This window comes from Callorhinus ursinus, unplaced genomic scaffold (assembly GCF_003265705.2).
Source record: "Callorhinus ursinus isolate GAN/ISIS: 27379988/994484 unplaced genomic scaffold, GSC_fseal_2.0 scaffold2, whole genome shotgun sequence".
NCBI classification, from domain to species: Eukaryota; Metazoa; Chordata; class Mammalia; order Carnivora; family Otariidae; genus Callorhinus; species Callorhinus ursinus.
In genome coordinates, this window is record NW_027397064.1 from 52,276,139 (window position 1) to 52,288,628 (window position 12,490).

Here is a 12,490-nt window from a genome sequence, read left to right on the forward strand (position 1 = left end):
CTTTCAGAAATTTTATCGAGATATTTGATGTTTGTTGTGTCTTCTTGTGGCATATGTCTCCTTTTCTCTTGTGGAGTTGATGCTTCAGATCTCTTCCCTTTTTCTTTTTTGTTAACTTCCTGTAGAGCCACCATCCTTCATGAAGAAGGTGGATCCCTCTTATTTAATGCTGCCAGGTGAATCAGCACGCCTTCACTGCAAACTGAAAGGCTCACCTGTGATCCAGGTCACTTGGTTTAAAAATAACAAAGAACTTAATGAGAGTAACACTATTCGAATGTCTTTTGTCAATTCTGAGGCTGTGCTTGATCTGACGGATGTCAAAGTTGAAGATAGTGGCAGTTACTCTTGCGAGGCGGTAAATGACGTTGGCAGTGACTTGTGCAGTGCTGAAATAGTTGTCAAAGGTTTGTTTACTTGGAGCCCGTGGGTTTTCTGAGAAAAGATTTTCTTTTTACTTGCTCGGGACACCTTACTTACACAATGCTTTCGTGCTTTTGTAGAGCCTCCTTCTTTCATCAAAACTCTTGAGCCTGCAGATATAGTGAGAGGAACCAATGCCCTTCTTCAGTGTGAAATCTCAGGCACGGGACCGTTTGAAATTAGCTGGTTCAAAGACAAGAAGCAAATTCGAAGTAGTAAAAAGTACAGGTTGTTCTCTCAGAAGTCTCTGGTGTCTCTGGAGATCTTTTCTTTCAATAGCGCAGACGTTGGTGAATACGAATGTGTTGTTGCTAATGAAGTTGGGAAGTGTGGCTGCAGTGCTACACGCTTATTAAAAGGTCAGTGCCTGCATGAAACGATGCCTCTCTAACAAATTGTCAAAATAGCTTTCTTAACCCATGGAAGGAAAACTGGTGACTTTTCTTCTTCTCCTAACCCATGAAAATATGTTTCCCTCTTGCTTTAACCTGGAAGCTTGGGGACAAAGTCAGTGATCTTCATCCAGTCTTTATTCTGAGGTGACTGTAAATATTCACTCTCCGATAACAAAAGTGGGTTCCATAATAATCTGTTATGACCATGTTGTCTGCTGATATAACCATGTATCTTCTGTGCTTCTTTCTCTCGGATGGAGGTGTCATTCTTCTTAAATTTTAATTTATTCTTCTCATTAACCAACACTATGGAAGGGTGGTATTGGACAAGAGAAATGTAATCAAGAGGAAACACTTAAATGTATTGGGTGTCGGAGGTGTTTGGGAATTGATAAGCTTTGCCTGTTCTCTTTCTTTAACTAGAACCGCCAACCTTTGTAAAGAAAGTAGATGATTTTACCGCACTAGCAGGTCAAACTGTTACCTTACAAGCTGCTGTGAGAGGGTCCGAACCCATCTCTGTCACCTGGTTTAAAGGACAAGAGATCATTAAAGAAGACGGGAAGATCAAAATGAGCTTTTCTAATGGTGTTGCGGTCTTGATCATCCCTGATGTTCAGATTAGTTTTGGTGACAAATACACCTGTCTGGCTGAAAATGAAGCCGGAAGCCAAACGTCTGTTGGGGAATTAATAGTTAAAGGTTCGTGTAGCAACATCTTAACTTAGAATCGCTATTTCCCTGTAGAGTGGAACCCTAATGTACACTTGGTCATACTTACTATTTAATACCATTGTAGAACCTGCCAAAATTGTTGAGAGAGCAGAGCTGATCCAGGTGACAGCAGGAGACCCAGCCACACTGGAGTATACGGTCACAGGCACCCCAGAACTCAAGCCCAAATGGTACAAAGATGGAAGACCTTTGGTTGCTAGTAAAAAGTATCGAATAAGTTTTAAAAACAATGTTGCCCAGCTCAAATTTTATTCAGCCGAACTGCACGATAGCGGCCAGTACACATTTGAGATTTCCAATGAAGTGGGCAGCAGCTCCTGTGAAACAACATTCACTGTATTAGGTTAGTACCTTCAGAAACCAATGCTTACATATTCCTTTGTAACGCAACCAATGAGCAAGAATAAAATCACCAAGCACGCTTCCATGTTTATCTTTCTTCTCTTCTTGTGCCACGAACAGATCGAGACATTGCTCCATCTTTTACCAAACCCCTACGCAATGTGGGCAGTGTTGTTAACAGTACCTGCAGGCTGGACTGCAGGATCACTGGCTCTCTCCCCATGAGGGTGTCCTGGTTCAAGGATGGTAGAGAAGTAGCTTCTTCTGACAAATACAGAATAGCCTTTGTGGAAGGCACGGCCTCTTTGGAGATAAGCAGAGTAGACATGAATGACGCGGGCAGTTTCACTTGTCGAGCCACGAATTCCGTGGGAAGCAAAGACAGCAGCGGAGCCCTGATTGTGCAAGGTTGGCCCGACACTTTGCATTTCATTCTAATGTAGATGATGTTCAAATTAAGTCTTGTTCCCTTAGATCGCACCTCTTAACTCTTAGAAATTCTTTCTTATACCCCTCCTTTAGAACCACCCAGTTTTGTAACTAAGCCTGCATCAAAGGATGTTCTGCCTGGCTCAGCAGTTTGCCTGAAGAGCACCTTCCAAGGGTCCACCCCTTTCACAGTCAGATGGTTTAAGGGTGGCAAAGAACTTGTCTCTGGTGGAAGCTGCTATATTACCAAAGAAGCTTTAGAAAGTTCCCTGGAACTCTACGTGGTAAAAACCTCTGACTCGGGCACATACACCTGTCAAGTCAGCAACGTCGCTGGAAGCGTGGAGTGCAGTGCAAACTTATTTGTAAAAGGTTTGCATGGTTTTCTTGACATCTTTGTGCTACCGTCGTTATAAATTCTTTCCTCTTCCTCATGTTTCTTAATAACTTCCTTCCTTCCGCAGAGCCTGCCACGTTTGTGGAGAGGTTAGAACCATCACAGCTGTTAAAGAAGGGAGATGCCACCCAGCTGGCCTGCAAAGTAACTGGTACCCCTCCAATTAAAATAACATGGTTTGCAAACGATAGAGAAATTAAGGAGAGCAGCAAACACAAAATGTCTTTTGTGGAGTCCACTGCAGTTCTAAGACTTACAGATGTTGCCATTGAAGACAGTGGCGAATACATGTGTGAGGCCCAAAATGAAGCTGGGAGTGACCACTGTGGTAGCATTTTAATAGTCAAAGGTTTGTGTTCACATTGCCCCTTGTGTTACCACAGTCGTGGCCCCTAGCCCAGATTCTCCCCTCATTAACTCAAAGTAATTCCTTTCCCACTATAGAGTCACCTTACTTTACCAAAGAATTTAAGCCAATTGAAGTGTTGAAGGAATACGATGTCATGTTGCTGGCCGAGGTGGCAGGCACACCTCCCTTCGAGATCACTTGGTTCAAAGACAACACAACACTGAGGAGTGGTAGGAAGTATAAAACCTTCATTCAGGACCAGCTGGTTAGTCTGCAGATCCTCAAGTTTTTGGCTGCAGATGCTGGAGAATACCAGTGCCGGGTGACCAACGAGGTGGGCAGCAGCACCTGCAGTGCCCGGGTGACTTTAAGAGGTTAGTGTCGGTTCGAGGGATGCGCTGGCTCTCCCCTAGAATGAACTCTTTGTTCCAACAAAAATCCACTTTTGCTCTAAAACTGACACTGATTGGGAATTATTCTTCTATTAGAACCCCCAACCTTTGTCAAAAAGATCGAGAGTACCAGCTCCCTTCGGGGAGGCACTGCTGCCTTCCAGGCCACTCTGAAGGGCTCCTTGCCGATCACCGTGACGTGGATAAAGGACAATGATGAAATCACTGAAGATGATAATATAAGAATGACCTTTGAGAACAATGTGGCTAGTCTGTACCTCAGTGGCATCGAAGTCAAGCATGATGGGAAATATGTCTGTCAGGCCAAAAACGATGCAGGAATACAAAGATGTTCTGCATTGCTCTCAGTGAAAGGTCAGTTCAGGTTTGCTGTGGGTTTTAGGAAATAAGGCAGATGTGAGCCTTTCAATGGAGTGATTCACAACCCACACCTATCCCTTTGTTTTCTACAGAACCAGCAACAATCACTGAGGAGGCTGTGTCTATAGATGTCACCCAAGGGGACCCAGCCACTTTGCAGGTTAAATTTTCAGGGACTAAGGAGCTTACAGCCAGATGGTTTAAAGATGGCCAAGAACTGACCCTGGGCCAAAAATACAAAATCAGCATCACTGACACAGTCTCTATACTGAAGATTGTTTCTACTGAAAAGAGAGATAGTGGAGAGTATACTTTTCAGGTCCAAAATGATGTTGGGAGAAGCAGCTGCAAGGCTAGCATTAACGTATTAGGTTGGTATTGAAACTGAGCATCTCCTTGCTCTTCATCTCCTATAATTTTACCGAAAATACAAATTGCTGCGTTGACCTAACTTTTTTTTTTTGGTTTCTTGCTTTTTCATTGCATAGATCTTATCATACCTCCCTCATTCACCAAAAAGCTGAAGAAAATGGACAGCATTAAAGGGTCTTTTATTGACTTAGAATGTATAGTGGCCGGGTCACATCCCATCAGCATCCAGTGGTTCAAAGACGACCAAGAAATAACAGCTAGTGAAAAATACAAATTCTCTTTTCATGACAATACTGCCTTCTTGGAAATCAGTCAGCTGGAAGGCACAGACAGTGGGACGTACACTTGTTCGGCCACCAATAAGGCAGGACACAACCAGTGCAGTGGCCACCTCACAGTCAAAGGTTGGCATTTTTTAATCTCCCCTTATCAAGGACTGGTCTGCTCTCTCATTTCTTAATTCTCACCCTCGTTGCCCCATTCCCAAGTAAACCTTCCTTTCTCCTTTTGCTTCTTTGTCTTTCATCCCAGAACCCCCTTACTTTGTGGAAAAGCCACAGTCCCAAGACGTCAACCCCAATACAAGGGTTCAGCTAAAGGCTCTTGTGGGTGGCACTGCGCCCATGACCATAAAGTGGTTTAAAGATAACAAAGAGTTGCACTCGGGAGCAGCTCGCTCAGTTTGGAAGGACGACACCTCCACCATCCTGGAGCTCTTTTCAGCCAAAGCTGCCGATTCTGGGACCTACATTTGCCAACTAAGCAACGATGTTGGTACCGCAACCAGTAAAGCCACGCTCTTTGTAAAAGGTCTGGTCTCTGCATACATCTCTCTTGCTTGCTTGTCTGGATTTTTCTTGGTGGGAAGGGAAGAGGCCAAAGAAAGCGATGCCGGCCTTTGTTTTAAAAAATGTTCAACTTGGGGCACCACGTCTGCCTTCGGCTCAGGTCATGATCCCGGGATCCTGGGATCGAGTCCCACATTGGGCTCCCTGCTCCACGGGAAGCCTGTTTCTCCCTCCCCCACTCCCCCTGCTTGTGTTCCCTGTCTCACTGTCTCTCTCTGTCAAATAAATAAATAAAATCTTTAAATAAATAAATAAATAAATAAATAAATAAATAAATAAAAAATGTTCAACATGACGCTTTCTTCTCCATCTTTAGAACCTCCTCAATTCATTAAGAAGCCCAGCCCCATATTAGTGCTGAGAGATGGACAGTCGACAACATTTGAATGCCAAATAACAGGCACTCCTGAAATCAGGGTTTCTTGGTATGTGGATGGGAATGAAATAACAGCGGTGAAGAAACATGGCATTTCCTTCACCGATGGTTTAGCCACTCTCCAGATTTCTGGTGCCAGGGTAGAGAACAGCGGGATTTACGTCTGCGAAGCCCGGAATGACGCAGGCACAGCAAGCTGCAGCACTGAACTAAGAGTGAGAGGTGCGCTACTGGGTCCGCTCCCCGGGGCTGTGCTGCTGGCCAGGCCACCACTCTTCCCTCGAGTAAGCTCATCTCTGTCTTCCTTCTGAATCTTTAGAGGCTCCCACCTTTATCAGGGAGTTGAGGCCCGTGGAGGTCGTGAAAGATGGTGATGCGCAGCTGGAGTGTGAAGTGTCGGGAACACCTCCGTTTGAGGTCACGTGGCTGAAGAATAACAGGGAGATTCGGAGCAGCAAAAAATATAGCCTCACCGACCGAGTGTCAGTGTTTGACCTCCACATAACTAGGTGTGACCCCTCAGACACTGGCGAATACCAGTGCGTCGTATCCAATGAAGGCGGCAGCTGCTCCAGCAGTACCCGGGTCTCCCTCAAAGGTCAGTGGTATCCCTGAGAAGCAGGCTACCTCATACAAACTGGCTAATGCTCTTTCATTTTATGATGATGAGGAGAAGCTCAACTATGCCTCTTCTTTTCCCCACTGTTCCACTGAATCACAGAACCACCATCGTTCCTTAAGAAGATAGAAAACGTCACTACCGTTTTGAAAAGCTCTGCCACCTTCCAGAGTACGGTGGTGGGCTCTCCTCCCATTTCTGTAACCTGGCTCAAGGATGATCACATTCTGGATGAAGACGATAATGCTCGTATTTCATTTGTGAACAACGTGGCCACACTTCAGATCAGAGCTGTGGACAATGGACACAGCGGGAGATACACGTGTCAAGCCAAGAACGAGTCAGGCATTGAGAGGTGTTATGCTTTCCTCTTAGTACAAGGTCTGTAAGCTGTTCTCTTGGGGACTGAGTCGGTGGGGACAGTCTCATAAGCACCCCTTATTTCTAGCAGAATTAGCGACACAACTAATTTGCACTTTAATTCTTACTGCAGAGCCTGCTCAAATTCTAGAGAAAGCTAAGTCTGTTGATGTCACTGAGAAAGACCCAGTGACTCTGGAGTGCGTGGTGGCCGGGACGCCAGAACTCAAAGTCAAATGGCTGAAGGATGGAAAACAAATTGTGCCCAGTAGATATTTTTCAATGAGTTTTGAAAATAACGTGGCCAGTTTTAGGATTCAGTCAGTCATGAAGCAAGACAGTGGTCAGTACACGTTCAAGGTGGAAAATGACTTTGGAAGCAGTAGCTGCGATGCCTACCTGAGAGTGCTAGGTGTGTACTTTGGCCCTAGTTGGCTTCCCTTATCTCTGTCTGGTACCTCAATCCCTTGTAAACAAGTGGCAATGTATTAATGGATGTGTTTTGCTGTTTGCATTGGATAGATCAAGATATCCCTCCATCTTTCACCAAAAAATTAACAAAAATGGATAAAGTTCTGGGCTCTTCTATTCGTATGGAGTGCAAGGTTTCTGGCTCACTTCCTATTAATGCTCAGTGGTTTAAGGACGGAAAAGAAATATCTACAAGCGCAAAATACAGACCCATCTGTCATGAGAACACAGTATCACTGGAAGTTAATAATCTGGAATTAGAAGATACTGCGAATTACACATGCAAGGTCTCAAATATAGCAGGGGATGATGCATGCAGTGGCATTTTAACTGTTAAAGGTTAGAACTTCTTTTCCTCTTCTTGATTCTTCTTTGTGATTGCATTTTAAATGTGGCACTCTTCCCTTGTATTCTTTAGACCTAAAAGTCTCAATAATTCTGTTTCTGTAGATCCATATTTATTGAGTTCAAGAAATACACGGTCATTGCTTCTTTTCAGAAATGATTGCTTACACATCCGTAAGACTGTCAAAACAGTTTAACTACAAGAAATCTAATTAAGTATATTTCTCTTAATGTCTATAGAACCACCAAGCTTCCTGGTGAAACCTGAGCGACAACAAGCCATACCAGATTCTACAGTAGAATTTAAAGCAGTACTGAAAGGAACACCGCCATTTAAAATAAAGTGGTTTAAAGATGATGTGGAACTTGTCTCTGGACCTAAATGTTTCATTGGCTTGGAAGGGTCAACAAGCTTCTTAAATCTCTATTCAGTGGATGCTTCCAAGACGGGACAATACACTTGCCAAGTTACCAATGACGTTGGTAGCGACTCTTGTACTACAATGTTGCTTGTGACAGGTGTGCACGTTTGATTGTTTCACGTTTCTGTCTGACCTGTGGCTCCCTTCTGTACAATGCATCTACCCAATCAAGAAAGTTCACTTCTCTCTAACAGTACACTGTATTTGCCAGGCATTGTTCATCTTTTCCTCTTTCCTGCATACTACCTAATTTAGCGTTTGTTATTTATATCTGTTCCCTCATAATCTCCTCTTTCTTTCACTCTCTAGAACCACCAAAGTTTGTAAAGAAATTAGAAGCATCCAAAATAGTGAGAGCAGGTGACTCTGCACGACTTGAATGCAAGATAACTGGATCCCCAGAAATCAGAGTTGTGTGGTACAGAAATGAACACAAACTCCAAGCCAGTGATAAATACAGAATGACTTTCATTGACTCAGTGGCCGTCATACAGATGAACAATCTCGGCACTGAGGACAGTGGGGATTTCATTTGCGAGGCTCAGAATCCTGCCGGCAGCACAAGCTGCAGTACCAAGGTTATCGTAAAAGGTAGAAGTCTCTTTCTTCTGTTCCTCATTACCTGAAACCCACCTTCTTCCCCCCTGGGGTATCCTAGCTCTTTATTCTTTTACTGTCATTTTAGCTTCCATTTGAGATCATAGAATATTTCCCCAAACTAGTATTATTTCCCTTTTTGGTTGTTCTTTCTTAAGATTTGCTTACATGTAGCCAATCATTCTGGGATATTTTTCTTGTTATTCCAATGTCATCATTCTGATCACCTCAACTCATTGGCCAGGCAGTTTAAATTCGATGTTTCACAAACATAACAAAACAAACAAACAAAAAAAAAGTAAGGAAAGGAAAGGAAAAGTAGGCATTTTAAAATCTATTTTTGTCTTTTTGTTTTCAGTCAACTTATGAATATATCATCATCCTCACTATAATCTTTAGCATTAATAACAGAATATTGACCACATATATATAAGATGCAAGCAATACAGGTTTTAACCTCACATTTAAAACAGGACAATTATAGGTGTGCCTCGGTGGCTCGGTCAGTTAAGTGTCCAACTCTTGATTTCAGGTCTTGATCTCAGGATTGTGAGTTCAAGCCCCACATTAGGCTCCACTCTGAGTGTGGAGCCTACTTAAAATATATATTTATATAAAATACAGGACAATTATATATATATATATATATATATTTTCTCTCTCAAGAATTGGTTCCTGTTTTTTTTTTTAATTATATGACTATACCTTGGTGCAATTAATACCAGTATTTTCTGTGGCCATTTTCCAGTATTTTTATCAGAAAGTCCAAGTTTGTCATGGTGTGAAGCCATTATTTTAATAACATTTGTTGACGTGGATGGCTTAGATCACAGGTGTCATAATGGCTTCCAAGTATCTCGGTTATAGAGCATATACAAAAAAATTTCATCCCTGAAGTCAAGATCCTAAACCTCATGCAAATCATCTTAATTAATGTACTTGGGTTTGGTTTCCATTTACAATTTTTGCATCAGTCCTTATGGTCCAAGATAAATTAGTAAGGTAATGTAGATACAAGGTTGAATTCCTCAGTAAGGACACCTAGGGGTCTTGTCTGGGCTCTCTGCCAAGGAAGCGGAGTGATTTTGTAAAGGCTAATGGCTTCTCCAAAGCAGTCATTCCTCAACACTAAAGTGATAGTTCTGGACACTGTTTCCCCATTATAGTATCTTGATTCTTTCTTCCAACTTAAAAACAGAGAAATACATTCTGTGAAATTAAATAGCCCAATTCATTAGAAATTCTTGTTTTTTACAGAACCACCTGTTTTTAGCAGCTTCCCTCCTATAGTAGAAACCCTTAAAAATACTGAAGTTAGTCTTGAGTGTGAACTTTCGGGAACACCACCATTTGAGGTGATCTGGTACAAAGACAAGCGGCAGCTCCGAAGTAGCAAGAAATACAAGATTGCCTCCAAAAACTTCCATGCAAGTATTCACATTCTCAATGTTGAAGCTTCAGACATTGGGGAATACTACTGCAAAGCACAGAATGAAGTCGGAAGTGATACTTGCATTTGTACTGTAAAATTAAAAGGTAAGCATATTTCCTGCAAAATATGAAATGGCAGGAATGTGCAAAACTTATTTTTTCTCTCTCTCTTCCATTATCTGGACAATGTTTTCAACAATCTCCACCCATCTTTCCTTGTTCAGAACCACCAAGATTTGTCTCCAAACTGAACAGCCTCACCATTGTAGCTGGCGAGCCTGCTGAGTTACAAGCATCCATAGAAGGAGCCCAGCCTATTTCTGTCCAGTGGCTTAAAGAGAAAGAAGTGATCAGAGAAAGTGAAAACATCAGAATTACATTTGTAGAAAATGTTGCAACTCTGCAGTTTGCAAAAGCAGAACCAGCTAATGCTGGGAAGTATATCTGCCAGATCAAGAATGATGGTGGAATGAGGGAGAACATGGCCACACTGACTGTTTTAGGTTGGTACAATATAGTACTATGGTCCCCTGATAGAAAGTGATGCCAAACACCGAGATGAGTCACTGGTAGAATCTCTTATTCTGAATTTCTTCTAGAAGGATATTAATTCTTACCTGTTTGAAAGGTTTAGGAGAGGGGTGCCTGGGTGACTCAGTCAGTTAAGCACCCACCTTCGGCTCAGGTCATGATCCCAGGGTCCTGGGATCGAGCCCCATGCTGGGCTCTCTGCTCAGTGGGGAGTCTGCTTCTCCTCCCTCTATCTGTCTCCCTGTTCCACCTCTCACTCTTTCTCTCTCTCTCTCTCTCTTAAATAAATAAATAAATAAATAAATAAATAAATAAATAAATAAATAAAATAAAATAAAATCTTTAAGAACAAAATGAAAGAAAAGAAAGGTTTAGGAGAAAGGACCTAATCGATCTTTTTTTCCCCCTAATTGATCTCTCAAACTCATTCCTGTGTCTGTGATCTTAACAAAAATTAGCCATCTGTTTCATTGTTTACTTACTATTTTTCTTGATGGATTAGTTGATATAATCATGACTCTCTTTTGTTTAAGCATGAAAACTATTGGAAGCCAGCATATGCAACAAGGAAATTTTGTTTCCAAAGTACTAGCTGTTAATGCTGACAAGAACTCCCAAGATCAAAGTTAGATAGGAAAGATGACTTGCACTTGCATCTTTGGACATTTTAATTTAGCAATTGTTTGGATAACAGCTTTGAAAACCACTGGCTTTAGCACCTTAAAATAAAGCAAACATATCAAGTAATTCATCATAATGTGACTCCTTTGCTCTAGAGGGGGTCAAGAGCAAATCAGTACACACTGTCTAATGTACATTGTCGGAATTGTTTTGGAAGTCAACTAGTGCACCAACATATTTCTTAATAATAACCCAGAATTCCACAATAGTGTGCAATTATGGAATCATCCTCTCTAGGGAGAGAGCCCTAACACAATCACACCATGGGAAGAAGCAATCTCGGTGAATCTGAGAGTAGAGGCATGGTAGAGATAACGGACTTTGACAGATGGCTATCACATTTTATTTCAGAGCCTGCAGTCATTGTTGAGAAAGCAGGATCAATGACCGTGACTGTGGGAGAAACATGCACTCTGGAGTGTAAGGTGGCCGGCACTCCCGAACTCTCAGTAGAATGGTACAAGGACGGAAAGCTGTTGACCAGCAGCCAAAAACACAAATTTAGCTTCTACAACAAAATCTCTTCCTTAAAGATACTCTCTGTTGAAAGGCAAGACGCAGGCACATACACCTTCCAGGTTCAAAACAACGTTGGAAAAAGCAGCTGCACAGCTGTAATTGATGTTTCAGGTCAGTTCTGCTCTATCCTGCCCGTCCCCCCCACCACTGCCCCACCGCCATTGCTTATGCTAATGCCTCCATCAGCTTCCTTCTCTCACGGGTCTTCTACTCTTTCAAATCATGATGATATCTCTTGCCTTTCCTCACACAGACCGAATGGTCCCTCCCTCTTTTATCCGAAGACTGAGAGATACTGTTGGGGTGCTGGGTACTTCTTGCATCTTGGAGTGCAAAGTAGTTGGATCATCACCCATCTCTGTTGCCTGGTTTCATGAGAAAACTAAGATTGTCAGCGGAGCAAAGTACCAAACCACATTTTCAGATAATGTCTGCACATTGCAGCTGAATTCTCTGGACTCCTCAGACATGGGCAATTACACATGCGTGGCTGCTAATGCCGCTGGCTCTGATGAATGTCGTGCAGTGTTGGCTGTACAAGGTCAGTGTTATAAGACGCAAACCATTTCTTGCAAATTCCCCTTTGAGTGCACATCCAGACACCTATTTGACACATATTCAAAAGGGCTCTTCATGTGTCATTCAAAGTTGCAACTAAATGAGAAGCTTACAGGCTCTTTTCCATGTTCTCCATGTCTATGTAGAACCACCCTCTTTCGTGAAGGAACCTGAACCTTTGGAAATCCTACCGGGCAAAAATGTCACTTTCACAAGCGTTATTCAAGGGACCCCTCCCTTCAAGGTCAGCTGGTTCAGAGGTGCCAGAGAACTCGTGAGAGGAGACCGGTGCAACATCTATTTTGAAGACACTGTGGCAGAACTGGAATTATTTAATGTTGACATCTCTCAGAGTGGGGAATACACTTGTGTGGTTTCTAACAATGCTGGCCAAACATCCTGCACGACTCATCTCTTTGTGAAAGGTTTGCTCAAGTGCATTTGCCCTTCCTATTTTCTCTACACTGACATCTTTGTGTTCTTACTGTGTTTAATTGCTATGCTTTGTCACTCACCA

The 12,490-nt window shown here is 42.5% G+C and overlaps 1 protein-coding gene across 1 annotated transcript in view; it reads left to right on the top strand.

Annotated features, from left to right (window-relative positions):
- TTN (titin) overlaps positions 1–12,490 on the top strand; it is a 267,591-nt gene that overhangs the window by 71,168 nt on the left and 183,933 nt on the right. Inside the window, exons 49-72 of the mRNA XM_073881860.1 lie at positions 126–407; positions 504–782; positions 1,242–1,520; positions 1,618–1,896; positions 2,016–2,303; positions 2,418–2,696; positions 2,789–3,070; positions 3,166–3,444; positions 3,559–3,837; positions 3,936–4,214; positions 4,332–4,619; positions 4,747–5,025; positions 5,380–5,661; positions 5,759–6,037; positions 6,161–6,439; positions 6,552–6,830; positions 6,941–7,228; positions 7,475–7,753; positions 7,966–8,247; positions 9,511–9,789; positions 9,909–10,187; positions 11,248–11,526; positions 11,669–11,956; positions 12,120–12,398. Of these exons, the coding sequence (XP_073737961.1) occupies positions 126–407; positions 504–782; positions 1,242–1,520; positions 1,618–1,896; positions 2,016–2,303; positions 2,418–2,696; positions 2,789–3,070; positions 3,166–3,444; positions 3,559–3,837; positions 3,936–4,214; positions 4,332–4,619; positions 4,747–5,025; positions 5,380–5,661; positions 5,759–6,037; positions 6,161–6,439; positions 6,552–6,830; positions 6,941–7,228; positions 7,475–7,753; positions 7,966–8,247; positions 9,511–9,789; positions 9,909–10,187; positions 11,248–11,526; positions 11,669–11,956; positions 12,120–12,398 (6,744 nt within the window). The remainder of the gene's footprint in view (positions 1–125; positions 408–503; positions 783–1,241; positions 1,521–1,617; positions 1,897–2,015; positions 2,304–2,417; positions 2,697–2,788; positions 3,071–3,165; positions 3,445–3,558; positions 3,838–3,935; positions 4,215–4,331; positions 4,620–4,746; positions 5,026–5,379; positions 5,662–5,758; positions 6,038–6,160; positions 6,440–6,551; positions 6,831–6,940; positions 7,229–7,474; positions 7,754–7,965; positions 8,248–9,510; positions 9,790–9,908; positions 10,188–11,247; positions 11,527–11,668; positions 11,957–12,119; positions 12,399–12,490) is intronic.